This window comes from Lontra canadensis, unplaced genomic scaffold (assembly GCF_010015895.1).
Source record: "Lontra canadensis isolate GAN:19392208 unplaced genomic scaffold, GSC_riverotter_1.0 scaffold68, whole genome shotgun sequence".
Classification (NCBI taxonomy): domain Eukaryota; kingdom Metazoa; phylum Chordata; class Mammalia; order Carnivora; family Mustelidae; genus Lontra; species Lontra canadensis.
In genome coordinates, this window is record NW_022631062.1 from 4951140 (window position 1) to 4972730 (window position 21591).

General features: G+C 50.7%; 1 protein-coding gene across 5 annotated transcripts in view; it reads right to left on the minus strand.

The window, feature by feature from the left end:
* WWC3 (WWC family member 3) overlaps positions 1–21591 on the minus strand; it is a 107583-nt gene that overhangs the window by 42514 nt on the left and 43478 nt on the right. For 4 of the 5 annotated variants that reach the window (XM_032880219.1, XM_032880217.1, XM_032880220.1 and 1 more), the window contains 4 exons: positions 21092–21295; positions 12760–12836; positions 11563–11642; positions 656–785 (listed from right to left, as the gene is read on the minus strand). In XM_032880219.1, coding sequence (XP_032736110.1) covers positions 656–785; positions 11563–11642; positions 12760–12836; positions 21092–21295 — 491 coding nt within the window. Of the gene's footprint in view, positions 1–655; positions 786–11562; positions 11643–12759; positions 12837–21091; positions 21296–21591 lie in introns of those variants that run through there. The other variant, XM_032880222.1, reaches the window with a different exon arrangement.

Below are 21591 nucleotides of genomic sequence, written 5' to 3' on the forward strand. Positions count from 1 at the left end.
TTCCCCAATGATACGTCCAAGTGCTAAGAGCCCGTGAGAGTGAGCTTATTTGGAAAGAGAGTCCTTACAGATGGAATCAAGTTAAGGTGAGGTCATACTGAATCGGAGTGGGTTTGAATCCAGTGGTTGGCATCCTTATAAGAAGAGAAACATGTAGACACAGAGACACAGGGCGAACAGCATGGGACGATGAAGGCAGAGATTGGTGCGGGGTGTCGGTGAGTCAAAGAACGGCAAGGATCGCCAGCAGCTCCCAAAGCTGGAAAAGGCGAGGAAGGGTCTCCCCTAGAGCCTTCAGAGAGAGCGTGGCCGTGCCGGCACCTTGACCATGAACCTCTGGCCTCCAGACTCTGAGAGAATGACTTTCAGGTGCTCTCTCCCAGTCTGTGGCACAGTGTCATGGCAGCCCTAGGAAACGAACACCCACACTTCTAAATATTTTAATACGCAGTATGTAGAAACATACACACACATAAAGAACACACATACATGTATGACATGTATGTACGTTTTAAAGTATATATGAATTGTATACATGACAAATACATAATATATATCATAAACCCATAGTTTCCTAACATGTTACCGAATAGACAGATGGATACGCAGGCAGGCAGATGGATGGACACAGGGTACGCAGAGGGCCAGCCCCTACCTGCATCAGGTCCCGCCTCTCCTTCTCGCCGGTGCAGATGGCTTTCTTGATGGTCCGGAGCTCAGTCATTATCGCCTGCGCCTCGTCCGGTTTGTAGCTGGTATGAGCGCTTGACATCTTCCGATCGATCCTGGTTTAAAACAAAAATGCAAGAGTTATTCCGTGCGAGAGTCCAACGATCCGCTGAACAACAGTGAAAAACTCAGAAGGTTTTTAGAAAGGTGGGACACAAGTTAAACACATTGGTTTGGCAGAGAAAATTAAAGATCCCAGGAAACCTTCCTTGCTTGTGGTAATACACAGAGATGAGGCTCGACCTGCGGACGACTTTCTTTGCTCCAGGAACAGCCAGCGCAGGTGAGGACTTGCCGGTCCGGTTCTCACAACCTCTACTAATGATTACGCAACCAACAGTGGCTTGAGTAATTTCCTGGGATTTTAAACTCCTCTCTGAGCGGAGGATCATGTCTTATTTGTTTAGTCCCAGCACCTGGGTTAGTGGTCAAAAATGTCTATTAAACAAACATACGAATGACATCTGCGTGCAAGCACATAAGGGACAGAAGAAAAGTTGTGAAGGATGCAATAACGAGGCCTGCATATAAAACTGCGAACTCCCTGTCTCCTCTACCTCTCTTCTACCTCATTCTGGTTCCAGTTGCTCTTTCTCTCTTTCTCCCCCTACTACTCACCTCTCTAATTCTTTCCTTCAATCCCAACACCCATTCATCCTTCCTTTCATCCACTCCAACTTCCTCCCGCCCTCCGTCCCTCTCTCCCTCCGTCCCTCTCTCCTTCCGACCCGTCTGCCCCGTGCACACGAGGCCCGGTCTGGGTGGTGGAAGCGGTTTGCCGACCAAGCCGAGGCTTGGCTCGGGCCCTCACCGGAGCGGCAGCCTCCTACAGCGCGCCCTCCGTCTCACCTTCCCTACCAAGTCTCGAGTCTTGGAGGCCCTCAGGGCTCAGGAGGCTGGAATACTTTGGTCCAGAAGCGGCATGAGCTCCTCCTCTGCAAAGCCCTGAGCAGGCCTTTCAGATTCCAAATGGCCATTCCACAGGTCCTTACACAAACTGCTTCCCCCGCGTGACCAGGGAATCTGGATCCTTGACAACGGCCAGCGCGCACTCCCCGATTCTCCGCTCCCGGAAGCACCCTGGCAGGCCACTGACCTTACGCGTCATGTCTGCGAGGATTATTCTGACTGTCAGGACAACGCTGAAGCTGCGTACTCACAGGACACAAAGTAAAAAACTCACCAGCTCTGGTACTCAAAACCCCAAGCTGATCTGAGCCAACAGCACCCGTGGAATAAGGGAAGGACAAATGAAACAGGCAAGAACCCGTGCCCTCCCTCTGGAGCACTGCTGGGCCTGCATCAGCTACAGATGATGTATTTATGAAAACTGGTCCGAAGTCCTCTTCCGTGGCTTGGATGCAGGTGCCTCATGGGTCCCCACACAAGCCACCATGACACCCCTACGTCCCAACATGGCCGGGCCACATGTTTTCCCTTTTTGGCTGTTTCACAGAGAACCAAGAGTATCTTAACGGAGGCAGACATAGAAGGTCATCTAGCTCAGAGCCCATCAGCCAAAGAAATGGCCCAATTTTTCTTGCAGAGAAAATTCAGACTCGTTTATGTAATAATGCCTCCCTGTATTCACCTTCTGATAAAAGGCTTTCCAATAGGTCTCATTTAATGTCACAACCGACAACCCACAAAGGCTGATAAAGTCGGTAGAAAAGGATTTACATCATTCTCAGACAAAAATCCCGGGGCCAGAGAAAGCGGACTCCTCTCTAACGGTCAAGGACCAGCCCCTCCGCTAACCAGGTCTATTGTTCCTCCAGAAAGAAGATCACAGCCAACAGATCATCATCTGACACTGACACCCACGCGGAGAAAAGGAACTCCGCTACACAGAGCAAAACGTTTTCAATTGCTTGAAAATCGAGGCTAATCAACCAGAAAAGGGCAGACACACACAGGTGGTGCTGAGGCTGTGACTCGAGCCGCTACACGTGTCAGCTGCAGCATCACACCTCGGTGTCGTGGCTTCCTTCTGGCTTTTGGTAGCAATAAAGCCTAAGTGTGGCCACCAGCAAACCCAGGGACTGAGGCAGCAGCCTGTCGAGCCACCAGCTTCTACGATTGGGCCCCAAATCCCCTCAGGAAGGGGGGATCAGCAGCCCTGTCATTCATCTGCCCAGCAGACACCACAGAGCACCTCGGAGGACGACAGTTCAACTTCAAGGCCACGGACCTGCACTCTGAGCTCTACCCAAGTGGCTCTGAGACCTCGAAGAGAAAGCGGATTGGCCGAGAACAGTTGTTTCCACTCTGTTCTGAGGGCATCCTGGTGTCGGGAGCAGGAGCAGCTAAAGGGAGAGCCTAGGCCTAGGCTTAGGGACCCTTACCGCCACTTCAGCAAGCACCTTCTATTTGCTCTGTCTCAGACAGGGGACGTCTGAGATGCACAGAAGGTATCGTTTGCGGGAAAGGAAAGGGGAGAAGATGCCACTGTTTAAAAAGCATGAAAGCTACCAGGGAACATGATCTTGAAGTCCTGGTATTTCAGACAGAATACTGTTGTTTAAAAGTTATATATTATTGTTACATTATATATGTATACATTATATATTACGTTAATCATACCGTATATTACTATTACATTATATGAGAATACACTCCTACAAAAAGGTTATTATGTATTAAACATAACCTTATGTAAACATTTTATATAGCATATACTATTTGATATTACATAATTATATTGTATAAAGAGTACATTAGAAGAGTTCGATGTGTGAATCACCTACTGGGTGTCAGGGTCCTGCTGTGTGCTTTGCATCTGTTGCCTCCTGGAACCCCCTCACTGGCTTTATGGGATAAGCAGGACCTTCTCAGATTTTATAATGAAGAACCTGAGCCTCAGAGCGATGAACTAAGTGACCCAGGATGACAAGCTAAGATCTGGCAGAGCTGCCAGGGTTCCAGCCCCCATCCCCCCAGTTCTCAAGTCAGCACTGAGCAGCCAAGTGCAGAGATGACCCTAGAAGCTGCAGGCGCGTACCTGCTCACAGCGGCCAAGGTTGGGCCCGCATGCTTTTACACGGACAAGCAATGTTTCCCAGAATTCACACCACTTCCAATTTTCAACTATGATAAATCTTCATCTAATAAAAACTACAAAGGGTAGGAAGCCTCTTCCTTTATAACTGCAAGATTCATTTCTTTGAGAACGTTCTCCCTTTGCTCAAATTTCCTCTAGAGAAAGAAAAAAGAGAGAGAGCGAGAGAGAAAATTCCCTCTAGAGCTTTGATCAAATTCAGAGGATGTGGTCAGTGATTTGGTGTTTTCTAAAATACCAATATATTCCATTTCATAAAGAAAACAGTAACATCTGTCACTGCCAAAAGAACAGTCTTTTCTTTTTTTTTAATTTTAACTAAGAGCCCAAGCGAGTGCTTGTACATCTGAAATAAAATGACAGAAAAGCGATAACCGCTGAACAAAAGGTGGTACAATAAAAATGTAGGTTATTCTACAGTGCACTACGACCTGGACGCCTGAGCTCCCCCAGCCCCCGGTTACGCGCTGGGACCCTAATTCCCCGTGTGGATGTGCTCGATGCTGAGGCCTCCAGCAGGTACTCAGGTCATTAGGGAGAAGCCCCTGTGAAGGGGATCAGTGCTGTGATAAGAGAGACCCCACAGAGGTCCCTGCCCCTTCCGTCACGTGAGGGCACAGCGGGAAGACAGCTATCCGGGAACTGGGAAGCTGGCCGTCCGCAGACACAGAACCCGGCCACGCGGGCCCCTGGATCTTGGACTTTCAGCCTCCAGGACTTCGAGAAATAAAGTTCTGTTGTTTAGAAGCCACCCAGTCTGTAGTGTTTGGTTAGAGGAGCCCGCGGGGACTAAGGCACTTTGCTTTTCAGCCTTGACATCCGCAGCGGCTTCGGGGAGATTCGGTGACTGGCTCGAGGTCACAGAGCCAGTCAGGGACATAGCAAGGCCCCTCACACTGGCACTCACCCTCTTCCTCACCGGGTTCGCAAGACACTCAAAGTCAAGGCCTCCCAACTCACACTGCGCCAAACCCTGAAGGCCCCCAAACCAGACGGCTCCGTAAAGCACAGCAAGCATCTAAGGCTAGCCCGCGCTAACACCGCACACAACCCAAAAGAATGCGAAGTTTGGTTCCGACTCTTTTACCCCACCAGCTCTGGCAGGCGGCCTTGAATGCTCCTCAGGCAGCTTCCGGCAGCTTCTGTCAGCAGCAGGTCGTGCGTAGGGCAGCAGACCTGCAGCCAGAACAGTGCTCGTGCCCCTCCTGCCCCCGCCGCCCCGGGCCCCACAGTCAGCGGCGCAGCGCGGGGGGGTCGCGGCCCGGCTGCACCCGGCGGGCCCGGGGCCTGGGATACCGTGGGTCCGAGCCTGTCCCAACTGCGAGCAGCCCCACTGTCTCCTGAAAGCACGAAACCCCCCGGCACAGAAATCGCTAAGCCCCAGATCGAATTGCTCGGGAGAGGGGGGCCGCTCTCGCCGGAGGAGACACACGGGTTCCGCTTCCTCGCACCGGCGGCCGGGGAAGAGGGGCCGCGGGCAGCGGCGAGCTCGAAGCGCAAAGGCTCTGGCCTCGTGGCGAGGAAAGCGCCGTGTGGACACTGGATATCGGAACATCTAGCCAACACCCCTTTCTAGGATCTGCACAGCAGCAACAGGGACTAGGATTCCTTACACCACAGCGGAGCATACGCTACAGAAGAGGAGTACCAGAGGGCACTTCAGAAGACGACGATGGGGCCGATTCATAGAGGACACCGCCCCCCGCCACCTGTCCAGCAGGGACACGGCCCAGCAACTGGGGCAGCGTCCATGCGCGCCCCTCAGCCCTGCCCTCTGCGTGCAACCCACCTGCGTCCCCAGGACCGCGCCGGGAACAAAGCAAAGTCCTTCTCGTGCGGTGTGCCCGTCAAGAAGACAGACCACAAAAAGTAACTCACTAGGGCAGGCGGGGATTGGTGTTTTGAGGAAAAGGAATCCAGTTTCCAGGACAGAGTGTGATGGAAAGGAGTCCTTTTTCGAGCCAGTTTTTAAGTGAGGATCTTGGTGAGACACCATATGAGCAGAAAACTACAGCAGGGAGGAAACAGGTGTGTGGAATGTGGGAAAAAGGGTGTCCCAGGCACAGGGAGTTATAAGTTCCAGTGGGGAGAGTCACAGGGTGGCCAGGGGTAGACGCAGGTGAGCGGGGGTGGGGGAATGAGGTCAGGATGAAGTTCAACTCATTCTGTACTGGGGACTGTATTCTAAGCAAGAGAGAAAGCCCAGGAGCCACAAGCATGGGAGACACCCAAAGAGTCCCCATGACTTCGGCATGAGAATGGTGAGCTGCACTGGTGACCACGGCAGAAGGAACGAGAAGGGAACGGAGGCCAGGGGTGGCACCAGCATGCCATGAACAACAAACAGATGCTAAGAAGCAGGCAGGACGGTGCCTCCCTCCCAGGGCATCTCGGGCCATCCCGCCAGTACACGCGGACCATACAGGTGTCCTGGTGGAAGGAGGCTTCAGTGGCACGTAAGCGTGGGAAACTCGGGCTGAAGCAACGTTAAATGAGCTTTCTGGCCGCGGGACAACTCGGAATCTGACACGAGGTGTACTCCCTATCTCCAGGAGATCTTAGAATAACTCGAGAGGGAAATCTCCCACACCTACTGGCATACTCAGCACATTTTCATCTGTCACCCATTAGGGAAACCGTGCACGTTCTGCTCCTGAGGCCCCGCCCTTGGCCCTGGATGTGGTTAACAAGTTACAGGAAGATCATATTTCTAAACAACCTTCACAAACTTGAGGGCACTGGAGCCCAACAGCATTTTCACTGGAAAAAATCTCGATTTTTCAAAAGACTTTCGTACTCATAAATGCTGCTCCTACTTTCTGAAGACGTTTATAAAAGGCCTCAAGAGAAATGCAAATTACAACTACACTGAGATCCTATCTCTCGCCTGTGAGACTGGCAGCAGTGCAAAAGCACCGACAACACATTCTGCTGGCACAGCCGTGAGAACAGAAACTCGTCGGTTAGAGGTAAGAAGGCAACAGGGGGATCTGGCAACAACTACTCAGTATGACCCATGCATTTGCCCTCTGACCCTGCAAAGCCCCCTGTGGGAACGTATCCTGAGCACTTTCGTATGTGCACGTGCCCAGCATCAGGTGTGGAGCTGATGAGAAACACTAGGAACGGACGGATGTGGCTGACCACGCCGGAACCCGTGGACACTCCCCACGTCACTGGAGAATCTGCGGCTCCCGACAGAAGTAACGCTACCACCAGCTACAAAACAGACTTTGCCCCTTCCCCAAAAAAGAAGAGAAAAAGGACTTGAACTCAAATCAGATCAGGCCTCTTGAGCTAACCACACTCACCTGTGTAAGTTGTGGGGGGGGGGGGTGTGGAGGGACACGTGAAAGCAGTCAAGCAGCGAAATCCAGAGTCAGGGAAATTCTACAGGACAAGCAAGTTGGTTTCTTCAACAAATGAGTTGTCAGAAAGGGGAGGACAAAAAAAAGGGATAGGGGACTAGAGATTCAGAGACACACCAACCAAGCGTACTGTGCGGGCCCGGGCCTCGTCCGAAGCTGGACCCAAACTCGCCGGAGAAATGGGAAAACTTGCTGGAGAAGGAATAATGTTAAGAGGTGACTATTATAGTGGGGTACAGGCATTATAGTTATGTTTTCACAAGGGATCCCTAACTTTAGAAGAGTTATTTGTGGATTCAGTACAATTCTGGGATTTGCCTCGATAGGGCAGTAAGGGTTTGGGGGATGTGGCCGGCTGACAGACAAAACAGGACTGGCCCCCGTGTGGCTGGGTGGTGAGGTGGGGAGAAGGGTACAGGAAGGCTCCATGCTACTGTTCTTTCTACTTTTGTGTGTATTTGACATTTCCCATCAGTAGAAGTTTATATATATTACACATACACACACACACACGTACCTATTCTACCACTAACCCAGAGACTGTGTCCATGGTCAGCTCCCATTTACAAAAATTAACAACACACATAGACCTAAAAAAAAAAAAAATACAAAAGGTTCTTTTTACTTCACTTGGACCCAAGCGTAATGATGGATTTCCTTGCTAGCCAGGAAAGCTCACCAAGATAAACAAGTAAGAGTTTAAAATGTTATAAGCGGCTAAACTCCTGGCGAGGTGCTCTGGAAAAGAATATCCTGGATATTCTGGGAAGCAAGAACAGCAGAAAATTTTCTGGAGGAAAACCTAGGGTCTCTGCCTTAAATCAAAGCTGGTAACAACATCCAAGAAGCCCTTCTCCATACCACGGCTCGTGTATTACCTGCTTAGAGTTAGGATTTCACAGCAGGGGAAGGGTAATCACATCATCCACGCTCACAGAAGGTTTTCAAAATTCCTCAATAATAATACCAACCTGCAAGATTTGATGGAAGCGTAACAGCCAGTCTTCAACACCAGAAAAATAATAAGGCTGTTTCCGTCTCCTACATAGCCTGTATAATTCAGGGGAAGGCTACGAGATTATTTTTCACTTGCAAAGAATCTGAAGCATGGCATGAGCGCCCATGCTTTGTCTCCTTCCTGGGAGGACGGAGCGAGCATGTACAATTAAACAGCCTCTCGAGGTGGCTCTAGCTGGAAAGCTGCAGTGAGTCACCCAGGACCAAGGCTGGGTCCAGAGCCTTCTCCTATGCCCCTCCTCGGCCTCCCCTAGAGAGGGGCGGGCATCCCCACAGGCTCCGGCAGGGACCCATTTACCCCCACAGGTCTCCGGTCACAGCTGTCCCTGCACTGGCTGCCTCCCATCCCATAAATCTGGACAACCCGAGGCTGCCTCTTCCCCTTCTTGAAATTAGTTCCACTACAAGCAATGAACTGATTTCCTAGAGGCGCCAAGAGAAGGGGTTTCTTCGCTCCCCCCCATGCCTCGAGCCCCGGCACCTTTGCTTTTCTAGCGCTCAGCCTTCAGTTGCCGGGGCAGCGGAACCTCTGTGTTCACAGAAGGGAATGGCCACGGCCACGGTGGCGGAGGCCAAGGGGATGGGCCCTGGGCCTGTCAATCTCGCTACCAAAGCCAGAGCGGCAGGGAAAGGCACCGGGCCGGGGCTCGGGGGTCCTGTGTGGCTTCAGAGTGTTCCCGAAGCATGCTGAACCTCCATCACCTTCCCCAGAGTTTCTACAAGGGACAAGGGTCCTAACTGCAACGTGCAGCCAGCACGAGGCTCACGTTCGCTTGCACCGTGTCATCTGGAGACCCTGCCAAGTGTCCGCCCTCCTCCCCGGTAATGAGAGAAAGCCACTGTGTGGCCAAAGGGGAGGAGGAAGTCAGCCCCTGATTCAAGCAGACAGCCCTAGAAACTTGAGAAGGCCTCCCAAATTTAACGATTTGTTTCCGCCTATGTCGTATCTGGCCAGTGAGCAGAAGTGACACGGGCAAGTGTGGCCACAGCACACCCAGATGCCGCCTCGCACACATCTGAGCATCTGGAGGCCAGGGTAGTTACAGGACCTGTATCGGCGAGCTGGGAGGCACCGCAGCAGAGGGCCAAGATGAGCCACAAAACCAGGAGCCGATACTAAAAAGAAGGCGGCTCTGTCTAAGCAAAACTTTTCTCAAAAGCTATACTGATCAGGACTAACGAAAGGAACCCCCACGGCGGACTGAATCGCAGGAGAGCGCATGGGCACTCGCACACGTGCGCGCATGCCGCCGGGGAACCACAGAGAAACAGAAAGCTGACAGCAGGGTTGACAGGGTCCAGGTCACACTAAGTCTGTGGACAGGACTAGAAGTCCGCCATGTGCCACGACCTGTAGAGGGCACGGTTGGGTCTCAGGGCCAGAGAGAGCCAAGTCCAAGTCCCCCCAGGCAGGACCCAGCTCCCCTTTCTACTGTGACTCCCTTGGTGCCTATAGTAAGTCCTTGATAAATAAGCCCAGAAATAAAAATGGGCAAACAAATCATCAACCAAAACAATCCTGGATGATTAAGAAAGCAAATCTCAACCTAGTATTAAACAACAGGGTTTGACATGCCCGGTAATCACCCTTTATATGAGGCTGAGATAATTACACTTGTCAAACACTGATGTTCTCGTATCCCTCCCCTATAAAGAGCAATCCTTTGGTCAGATGTGGCACCCTGTCGTTGCGTCTGCACACAGGATTCAAGAGAGTGGCATGAGGCCCACCCTTCCCGAGAAGGCAGCAGCACGGACGCCTGCCACTTGCTAAAGGCTGACCAGAGCAGGCTCTGTCTGGGGCTGCCCTCTGGACAATTCGGCCAATGATCGCTGCTCCGGACCCAATGTGCCTGGCCCTCCACAATTCACAAGGTGAGCCCTAACTCCCACTGTGATGGTATATGGAGGGGCGCAGTGACAGAGGAGGTCGTGAGAGTGGGGTCTCCCATGACAGAGTGAGTGTCTTTAAAGGAAGAGACCCCGGAGGCCAGAGCTCACCACCACCAGCAGCAGCACATAAAGATAGGGCAAGAAGGCAGCAAGCGGGCCCTCGCTGGATTCCACTTGCCAATGCCTTGATTTTGGACTTCCCGCCTCCAGAACTGTGAGAAGTCGATGTCTGCTGTTTAAGCCCCCCAGTCTCCGGTATTTTGTCATAGCAGCCCGAGTGAAAACCATCCCCACGGACCGATGAGAAAAGTAGGCACAGAAGGTTTTGTGAAGGTCATGCTCAAGTTCGGCAAGTGAAGCCGGGCTCGGAATCGAGCCAGAATGGACTCTCGGCTGACCGAAAGGCATACGCCACCCTTTCTCAAGAAAATCAATCCTATCGAAAGAACAGTATCACCATTCATAAAATCACTTTTGTTCACTGAATTTGCTGACTTAACATACCCCCCCAAAAAAAGAAATTCAACCCCAAGCTCTTAGTAGGGATAAAGTTCTAACTGTAAAGATGCTGACAGGAGGAAGACTTACAGGCCAGACTGTCCAACAGGATGTTCTGGGACAGTGGGAATGTTCGATTATCTGTGCTTTCCAAGCCAGTGGCCTCCAGCCCAGTGGTTCTCAACCAGGGGCTCATGTGCCTTCCAGGAAACATCTGACAGCGTCAACAGCTAGAGGCAGTCTTGGCTGTCACAACCGGGTGAGAGGGTACTACTGGCATCCAGGGGGTCGGAGCTAAACACCCTATGATGCACGAAGAGTCACCGGGTCCAAAATGTCCATCACGCCAAGGCAGAGAAAATCTACACCAGCCACCAAGTGACAGCTGAGCACTTCCGATGCGGCTATGTGACACGGTTCTGAATTTTTAATTGTATTTCGTTTTAATTAATTTATATTGGAATTGTAGAATAAAAAACTTTGAGACTAAAACGAACAAGAGTGGAATTCAAATTTAAACAGCCTTGCATGCCTTGGACAGCACAGCTACAGAGAACGTGCATAAATATAAAATAAAGGTCTTGTGGGATGCCTGGGTGGCTCAGTGGGTTAAAGCCTCTGCCTTCAGTTCAGGTCATGATCCTAGGGTCTTGGGATTGAGCCCCGCATCAGGCTCTCTGCTCAGCAGGAAGCCTGCTTCTCTCCCTCTCACTCTCTGCCTACTTGTGATCTCTGTCAAATAGATAAATAAAATCTTTTTTAAAAATAAATAAATAAATAAAATAAAGGTCTTGTTTCCCACATTTCTCCACTTAAAGGAACCGAGTACCCTTGAGGAAAAAAAGGACTCTGAGGCTTTAGGATTGGGAAGTAAAGGAGCATAAAGAAAAGCATAAAAGGGAGCGCCGGCCCGGCTGGAGGGCCAGGGCAGGCAGCGCACAGGGGAGCACAGGAGGAAGGGCCAGGAAGGGCGTCCCTCCTGCAATCAGGGCAACTCACTCTCTCAGGGTCTCCACCCCCTTCTCCTTGGACTGCAGCTCCTGCTTCATCTGCGTCAGCTCGCGTTTCAGTCTGGAAAGCTGAAGACAAATGACATTTTTTTTCTCAAAGAAAGGCTGTGGTGAAAATGACGTCGGCAGTTGTCCGCACTGTTACCTACGTTCCCAAATAGCTTACAACCGACCGGGTCGCCTCCCCCGTCCACGGATTTCCCTCCCGGGCTTACATCCAGCGGCCATCCTGGAAGAAGTGTCCCGCGGAGACGCGAACCTCCCGGATCCCTGACAGGCTCCTGCCTTTGCAGAACCGGCCACCGCTCTCTTTTTCAAGGCAGTAGTTACCCGTTACCATCAGCAAACCACGTCACACTTTTTTCACCTTCCCTCTGCTTAGATCCCGCCCTGCAGCGCTGTCGCTAAATGCATGCGGTCCCACCAGGGAAAGTCAGTCCCCTGAGCGCCACCGTCTGCAGCTTCCAGCACCTACTGCAGGCCCCAAGAGTCAGGCGCTGGGCCTGGCAGCTCCCACGTTTCACCGACACCCCACGTGTGTTTCTCAGGTGCGCTAGGCTTTGAGAACCACTGCCCTGAGACATTCTGGTTTTGGGAACGAGACACCAGAAGAGGAGGCCTCGTTTCCAAGGTGTCTGCCATGCTTTGCTGCAATTGAGACGCAATGGTCCCCTTTCCCTTACACCCAAGAGGGGGCTGAAGGGATGAAACGGGGCGGCACATCACGAACTCCAGTGTCACTCGCAAGGGGCATCAGAACCTTCTGGTCAAACGGCACTGCAGGAAGGCTCTCCCTAGGAGTACAGCAACCAGGGAACACCGGCAGATGCGAAAGCTGCCCACGGTCAAGGCTGGCATCCCACTGATAAAGGGAAGCAGTCCTTGGAGATCAGGGCTTAATGTCACGAAATCTTAACAAATTGGGCGGGAGGAGTCTAGCTCTATGAAAAACAGACGGATACAGGCGATTTTCTGTTAGATGCACTGCGGTTTCAAAAAAAACCTTTCCCTGTCCTCTCAGAAAAAAGTGAAGAGTAAAACAACATTTAATAATAATCCATGTAAGTGAAAATCTTAAAACCAAAATTTGAGTGGTAGTCACACTGACCGGCATTAAATGAGCCACGATAAGTAATATTACACTACACACACGGCTTCGAGTTACGAAAGCACCCATTCTACTCACCCTATCGCGACGACTTGCTATTTCTGCTTTAATTTGGTGTGGGTCGTACTTTGTATTTGCTGAATATCCAGAGAAGGCTAAACAGAAGGAAAATATTTTATTTTATAATGGATCCTTTCACATAAGGCAACACACATAGACAGGAACTTGTGAATCAATAATCAATTCTAAGTCTCTTGTCAATAATCAGTTTACAAGTCAGCACCGGCTCCTAAGGAATAACATTTCACATCCTCAAATCTCGATGTTGGATTTCTGCATGAGGCCTTCCTACGTGATTCCACATGAGAAAAATCCATGGCTGTCGGTAAAACAAAACTCTGTGTTCACTTGCACTGTAAAATTACTAGGGTTAAAAACCACAGATACACTCGGCAGGCGGGGGTGGGGTGGGGGGTTGTGGTCTGGAAAGCTGTTCTCACTATGGAAACAGTACATGCAGTGTGAATCCATTCCGGGGTCCAAACTCCTGGCAAGGCTTGCGGCATCGTGAGTGCGCAGGGCCCACACGTGGGGGTAAGCGCGAGCCGGAGGGCCACCAAGCTATGTGCCGGGCACAGCGGACCAACTGCTGGTGGCGCAGCCAGCGAGGAGCCCGTGCCGGCGAACCGGCTGCTCAGGCGGTGAGTGGCTGCGTCTTGTGGCTAGCGTCCCCATTCACCTCCCCACGCTGCTTTTTCTTGCTGCTTCCGTCTCCTTTCTCTTAGGCTCCAGAAGCCATGAGCTTGTGCACAGCAACCACGTCGTGGTCCAGCCCGGCCCTCACTGGTGGGGCGCTCCCCTGTCCTCCTCTGCGGCTACCCCACCCTGGTGTGACCTGCCTCCGGGGCCCTGACAGTCATGTCACCTGCTCAGAAGGCCCAGCTGCAGCCCGGCCTCTTTCCCAGACTCCTGTGATCTGGCGACTGGAGAGTGACTGTCGTTTGGATAACTAGGTGCCAATGGCCGGAGACTAGTTCAAATCCATTTCCTGACTTTGTCACGGAGAGGATGGCTCAAGTCATTAGGCAGCTGACACAGCAAGTCCGACGTTAATCTGAGCGGTTTGGACACCTCTTTAAAACCAGCTCTCAAAGACATTTGCTATCAGTCAGAATTTCAAACCACCAGAATCTACTAGAAATAAGCATCTAGAAGAACCAAGCAATTGCCAACTTTATCTCAAATGTTCTTAGATTTAGAATCCTAATCTCTTGAAGACACAGAGTGAGATATTTCTAAAACAGATTTCCTTCTTAGACAGTGAGTATCTATCTCCAGGCCTACAGTTTCTGTCCTGACGGCGTCTTCGGCCTCACGGGAAGAGCAGTACTGAAAGCCACACCTTAGACAAAGCCCTGAAGAGTTAGAAATCATTTCTGTAACATCTCTACATCAAACTCCTGGGACTTAAAGTCTTCCCAGACCTGAGCTGAAGGGACTGTCGCTTGGACCCGGATAAGAAGCCAATGAGGGCCGGGCTCGCAGACTCCTCACCTCCCTGTGTGTCACCCTGCCTTTGAGGAAGACAGTGCCCACAGTGATCACCTGGGATTGTTCCCACTTGGGGCAGAGAGGAGCCCCGTCACCCAAGCCCTGCGGTGTTAACTGCAATGTTAAACAGCAGTGACCACGGTCTGAAATCGTTGCCACGAAACTCCTCTGCGATTCCATAGGGAAAACGAGCAGAGACCTGAAACAACAGCATAGAGCTGGACAAATGCAGGAACTGTCCCCAGTTACCCTGCCGAACTAACAGGACCCTGAGCTTGTCGGGTACACACCTCTTCCCCAGAGACTCAGCGTGTACCCAGTCCTGGAGGGGGAGCCCGGAAAGCTGCTGTTTCCATAGTGAGAAGCAGGAACCCTGCCGAGCAGGGAGCCTGATGTGGGATTCGATCCCAGGACCCCGGGATCATGACCTGAGTTGAAGGCAGAGGCTTAGCTAACTAAGCCACCTGAGCGTCCCAAATAAATAAATCTTTTAAAAAAAATCTTCTGAGAAATGATGATTACACTTCCCCACTTGACAAAGCCTAAGCTTGTAGTGACTCGCTCTACATCAGTCAAAAAGGGACTTCCGTCTGAAGCTTGGGCTCCTGCGGGCCAGCTGCCCAAGGTTCTTTAATCAGATTCGCTTCCCCATCGGGAGAAGGCACAGACTTCCGGCTCCCCAGGGCCGACTGTCCAACAGGTGAATGTCACCTGTGTCCTTAGCACTCGAGGTGCTGCAGACCCCAGTACTGATTTTGGATTTGGATTTTATGGGGTATTGAAAAGGGAAAACATGTACACTCGTGTGTCTGTCTCTGCCTCCTTGTTGCTCTGTTCCACACAGGCCTCCTCTGTACTGTGAGAACCTGAGGTCACCCGAGGGGGACGACATGCTTTAGAAGACCAGCAGTCCTTCCCCAAAGATGTGCTCTGGGCACAGTGCGCCTTAGGACCGGGTGTGCGCCTCCAGGGGTCAGCACTGCAGGGAGGGCTCAAGGAAGCCAAGAGAACGGCTGCAGAAAGGCTGGCAAGCCCCGACAGCTCCCATGCTGACAGGTACTAATTACCAGAGCAGCAACAAAGGCATGCATGTCCACAACCCAGGCCCACAGAGGGCATGACATTTGTTTTTAAAGGCGCCATACACAATGGAAGAAAAAAATTAAACAGGCCCCGCAGAAGTAACACAAGATGCCACCAAATTCAAACCAAGAATTCTCTCGTAAATGTTCTCTGGGGCAGGCTAGAGGGTTACTTCTCAACAGACACGTATGCTCCACAAGCGCCTTCGAGACTGAGTCTTGCCAACTAACACCTGTGAAAAATGCTGCGTGATCCATTATCCTCCTGCCAGCTCCAACATGCTTGCAGGAAGGAAAACAAAGGGCTGAATGGATGGACTGTGGCCATGACCCTAACCTAGAGAGAAGGGGAGAAACCCTCTGTGGGGATAACCGGGGCAAGACAGTCTTTGTGGGATGGGCGTAAAGCCTCAGAAAGAATGCCGGCCAAACTGATAACTGATAAGGTCCAGCTTCACCACCACCCAACCGAGGAATTCAGGGAGGGTCAGCACTTTCTCACGGGATTTAGGCCAACTCTCCGAACTATCCGAAGAGACAGACTTCTGGTGCAGACTTCTGGTAGCTCCTAAGAGCCAGGGTAACAACGTCAGGCAGGGGCCTGCTGCTGGAAGAGACCATCACAAGTCAATCCAGACTACTGGATTCCCAATGTTGGGAATCACCTGGGAAGTTTTACCAAAAACTGCCTGGCCCCACCCAAAGCCAAGCAGGTCAAAATCTCTGGGAGTGCGCCCCAGACAGCAGTTTTAAAAAGCCCCTCAGGCGATTATACCCTGTAGCCAGAGTTCAGAGCTACTGGTGTAGACCTGGTGTTGGGAAACTTTTTCTGCAAAGGGCCAAACAGTAAATACTTATGGCGACATGGGCCATACAGTCTCTGTCTCATCCTCAACTCTGCTGCCGTAGCTACTATAGACAATAGGTAAGTGAGTGCATGTGGCTGTGTTCCAATAATGCTTTATTTATAAACAGCCAGAGTGGACAAGAGTCAGCCCAGAGGCCATACAACATTTGCTGACCTGTGGATTAGACTATAATTGACCCTGCAAATGGTCACAGGCTTCATCCGAATGCATCCAGAAGCTAAAGGTTCTCAGGAAAACTGAACGATTAGCTCCAGGATGAAAGCTTCGGACACAACAAACGTATTCAGTGGAAAAGGCAAAGAGAAGACCGCGTAACAATGCAGAAAGCAGGGTATCTTCTTCTAGATGAGGAATTAGCTCACTATACGAAATAAACACATAGAACTGGGAGACAAATTTTAAAATAAATTTAAAGAAAGAAAAAGACCTCCCTCTTTCCACCTCGATATATGAGCAAATGTTAACAAGTTAATGCAGTCCCCCCTCATTTTTCCTTCTCCTTCGGGGTGGGGAAATAGCACCCATCAAGAAAACCGTACGGAAAAAGGACTTAACGCAAAGCCAATACAAATGTGACCACCCAGGTCAAGAAACACAAAGGTCAGGAAGTACTGCAGTTTTCCGTTCTTGTAGTGATCCTGAAAGCTGTAATAAATTCCTTCACTACAACGGCTCTAATAAACCTCCTTTGCCAGCAACACAACACAAGACAACACGTGAAGAAAGTGCGAGAACACCACAAAGCGAGCTGCAGGGAAGTAGTGGGTGCGTGTCAGAGTGCATCCGCTCCCGAGAAGCTCTGTGCCCGTGCTCTACAGAGCAGAAAAGTGGTCTGGGTACCGAGCAGCCGCCAGAAATATAGCAGAAAAGGGCTCTTGGTCTCATGGGGACATGTATGCTCAAATCCAGCCAGCTTCTGAATCTGCTTTGCTCAGGGACAAAAAAATGAAATAAAATAAAATAAAAAAAGGTCAAGGCGTGGATATTCTTAGATACCAGATGGCTCAATATTGACACAAAATCTTTTCTCCCCAGTGAATGGAGTTTTATTCTGGTGATTTCCATAACTCCGGGGAAAATCTGTGAAGGGTGTGGGAGAAATGCACATCCCTTCCTCCCACCCTCCCCCTTCTGCTCAGTATCAAAAATGGCTGTTTTATTTTTTTTTAATTCTTCATTTATTTGACAGAGAGAGAGATCACAAGTAGACAGGGAGGCAGACAGAGAGAGCGGGGGAAGCAGGCTCCCCACCAAGCAGAGAGCCCGACGCGGGGCTCGATCCCAGGACCCCGAGATCATGATCTGAGCCGAAGGCAGAAGCTTAACCCACTGAGCCACCCAGGCGCCCCTAAAAATGGCTGTTTTAGTCCATTCCTCTGTTCACCATCATGGTCTTATTTTTCCCTACAATCAGCCGTTAGGGATAAATCGTGTCCCCGACATTTAGTATATACCAACAGCAGGTGCTCAGAAGTAGATAGTGCTCTGCCTTCCACTTGCCCCTTTTAGTTTCAAAACTGCCAGGTGACTTGTCCGTTTATAATAGGTCTTTATTTCCGGATTACTCGAACAACGGGAAGGCAACATGTTTCAAAAACACGATTAACTCTTAGGCGCTGCCTCTCCCATGTCTAGGACACAGAACAAGGCATCGAAGGCTACACATACAAACAGGCCTCGGTTCAAGGCCAAGTTCTACCATTTACTGGGTGTGTGACCTTGAAGAAGTAACTTAGCCTTCCCGATTCCGTTTCTCACGTGTACAGCAAAGACAGACGGCATCACGTACCTCAGAACGTTGCAATCCCAACAATGCAGAGATAATAACACTAGCCCACTGAATCCTGGCTCTTTTCGCTTCAAGTCATTGCCGATGAAGGAAGTAATGCGAACGGCATCCAAGGGTTATTCTGTTCCCAGTCCCGGAGCACGGAGGCGCCTCCTTGCTTTAGACAACTAGCCCTGGCAGCAATCTGGGCTGAGGGAGACCCGTGCGGCCAGAAAGAACTCCTCTGAGTCATCTAACAGAGCTTTCCTCATCGTAATGGGTAGTTCAGGTTAAATGGCAAGCTGAAAGCTTGGTCGGAACCCCAGGGACAGACAGCAGCAACCTGGTAAAGCACTCAGAGTTAAGTCCTAGATTCCATTCAGAGTCTTGTCCCAGATGAGCCAATAGGCCCCAGCAAAATCCACCTGCGTCTCCCGCCCTTCATGAAAACAGGCAGGCCCAGCCTGGCCCCCGAGGCCACTCAGCCAAGTGGATGCAGAGACTACGTCTACAGAGACCTCTAGGCTGGCCGGGATTCTGATGGGCGTGTCAGACTCTCAAGTCAACACTAGAGCCATGTTGACTGGCAAGAAACTTCCTGCCAAATTTTTCTATGTCTTTCTCCCATTCCATTCTTAGAAAAACCAACGGAAGAGCCTTTGGAGACCTAACCAAACCCAACCAGGAGACAGATAAGGTCCCTAAAGGGTACTGGGAAGAAACATTCTATCAGGCTGACTCACATGAGACTGTCAGTATTCAGTCCTTTTGAAGCTACAAAAATAACAGCTTCGTATGGTTCAAGCCAGCTTCTATCAAGGCACTTTGTAAAAGGCTCCAAATCCCTAACCATATGCTCTCAGAAAGTTATAAGCCACCACGACAGCTAGGGGTGACCTCGAGGTACCAAGTCCATGGGCTTCTAATCCCATAAGGCCCCTGAGAGAGACCAAATGCCGGGAGCTAAATCGTAGATTCCCAAAGACTGAAATCTTACATGTGTAGTTTCTGACTACAGCGGAATTCAATTAGAAAGCAACATGACATCTTTAAAAAGTCCCAACAACTTACTTTTAAAGAACCCATGGCTCAAAAGAAAAACTACAAAGGACACGGGAAACCATTTTGAATTGACTGAAAAAATACCAACATTTATGGCAGGTAGTTAAAGCTGCACTTAACGAAGAAGTCCTACCTTCAGGGGTTATGTGAGGAAGTAAGAAAGCCCTAAAATCCATGATCTAAGTTTCTACTTTATGAAGCTAGAAAAGGAAGAACAGAGTAAAGCCAAACTAAGAAGCAGGAAGAAGGGCACCTGGGTGGCTCAGTGGGTTAAGCCGCTGCCTTCGGCTCAGGTCATGATCTCAGGGTCCTGGGATCGAGTCCCGCATTGGACTCTCTGCTCAGCGGGGAGCCTGCTTCCCCCTCTCTCTCTCTCTGCCTGCCTCACCATCTACTTGTGATCTCTCTCTGTCAAATAAATAAAATCTTTAAAAAAAAAAAAAAAGAAGAAGCAGGAAGAAAATAATAAAGAAGAGAAATCAATAAAATAGAGAAGGACAAGAAATGGGAAAAGAAAAAAAAAAAAACCAAAGCCACTTTATTGTAAAGATAAATACGATCAATAAAAGTTTAGCTACACTGATTCAGAAAACAAACAAACAAACAAATTTTTAGTATCACGAATGAAAGACAGGACACCACCTCAGAGTGTCTAGATACTAAAAGAATGGTAAGGAAATTCTACAAACAACTTTATAAACTTGACAACTTAGATCAGCAGTCTGCAAATTCCCTGCAGGCCAAATCGGGCTTGTTACCTGTGTTTACACTTTGATCAGAGCAAGCCACACACATCGGTTTATGTATTGTCTCTCGCTTCTTTTGCACTGTGAAGACAGGTTGAGTAGTTGCCACTGAGACCATATGGCCCACAAAGCCTAAAGTATTTCCTTTCTAAGCCTTGCTTTAAAAAAAAAAAAAAAAGTTTACTGACTTTTGGATTAGACGAAATAGACAAATTCTTTGAAACACACAAATACCAAAATTGATTCAAGAAACAGAATATCTGAATAGCCCTGTATCTATCAAAGATATTGAATTTATAGTTACAAACATTCCCACAAGGAACTCAAGGTCCAGATGGCTTTTCTGGTGAATTCTATCAAGTTCTAGCAAATACCAATCCCACATAAACTCTTTCTGAAAAGAGAGGAGGAGGCAACACTTCCCAATTCATTCTGTGAGGCCTGATACAAGAATCGGAGAAAGACGGTGTAAGAAAAGAAACTGGAGATAAGAAACTAGCCTCTAAAAATTAGCACTGAGCTGACCACTGCACTCTGATGGACACTTAAACCAAAAACCACAAAAACCTAGTAGTTACCTATATTTGAAGAACAAGAGGTAAGATGACCTGGAAACAACATACCATTATACCCGAGTCCTGACCTTCTGTCAGGGCACGCTGACAGCAGAACGCTCTTCCGTTCCTGTTACGGGGGACACGCACCCCTCTCCTCCCCACAGCTTGAAAGCCATATTCGCCTTCAACAGCAGGTGCAAAAAAAAAAGACCTCTAGCCCCTCGGCCTTAACTCCATTCTGACTTGCAACACACAGTAAACTAAAGCTCTGACCGTGTCTTTAATGCTCAAGGCTGTGTCACCAGAGCCAAATACCCGGCACGGTGGCAGTCATGTCCCAGGTAAGTCTGTCCGTGTCTCAAGTGGACCTAGGCCGTTGTAACACAGACCTAGCGGTAGCAACCCCACACATTCTTGCCAGGTTCAGTGGCACCCCCAACAGTCACGGCCCTGTGCACCTGTGGCGGGCTGTTCAGTGTGACAACTCTGCGGGGAGGGGACAGGCTCCGGCGGTGACTGGCTGCGTCTGTAACAAAACGCGTGGGTTTCTGAGAGGGGAGCGCGTTCCTCCAACACCGGAGCACCCGCTGCTGCTTTAGAGGCCTGGACGCGGCAGCCTCTAAAACTGAGAGGGCCCCTCCCTAAGAGTATGCGCTTAGACACCCCGGGAGGCGGCCTCGCCGAGTCAAGCGCGGTGTGTGCGGGTGACCTAGAGGGGGCTGGGGCAGGGGGCTTCCGGCGTCCCGCGGGAGCGCCCCGGGAGGCGTGGACTCACAGCTGGCGTGGGAGCGGCTGTCGTCCTCGCACAGCCTGTGCAGCTGCTGGTACTCCTCCTGCGCCAGCTCGAACCGCTGCTGCTTAATCTGGTAGATCTCCTTCTTGGCATTCAGCGCCTCCTGGGCCACGATCAAGTACTCCTTCAGCATCCGTTCCTGCTCGCGCCGCCACTGTTCGCGGGGGTCCTCGATCTGCGTGAGCTCTGCAACGGAAAGGGCGCGCGTGAGCGGCTTCCGAGTAAAACCCTCGCGCTGGCCGCCGGCCACGCAGCCCCGCGACGAGAAGACGCGGACGTCGTTCATCGCCAGGACGCGCGCCGCGGGAACATCTACGCCGCGAAGCCTCCTGGAGCGCGGGACGAACGCCTTCTGTCCGCACGGGCGCGGCCGAGAGGAGCAGGAGCCCCGACGGCCGTGCAGACGCTGGCGGCAGCAGGGCCCAAGACGCCGCCACACAACCTCTCACACTGCGCGTGCACACGGGAGGACACGAAACCAA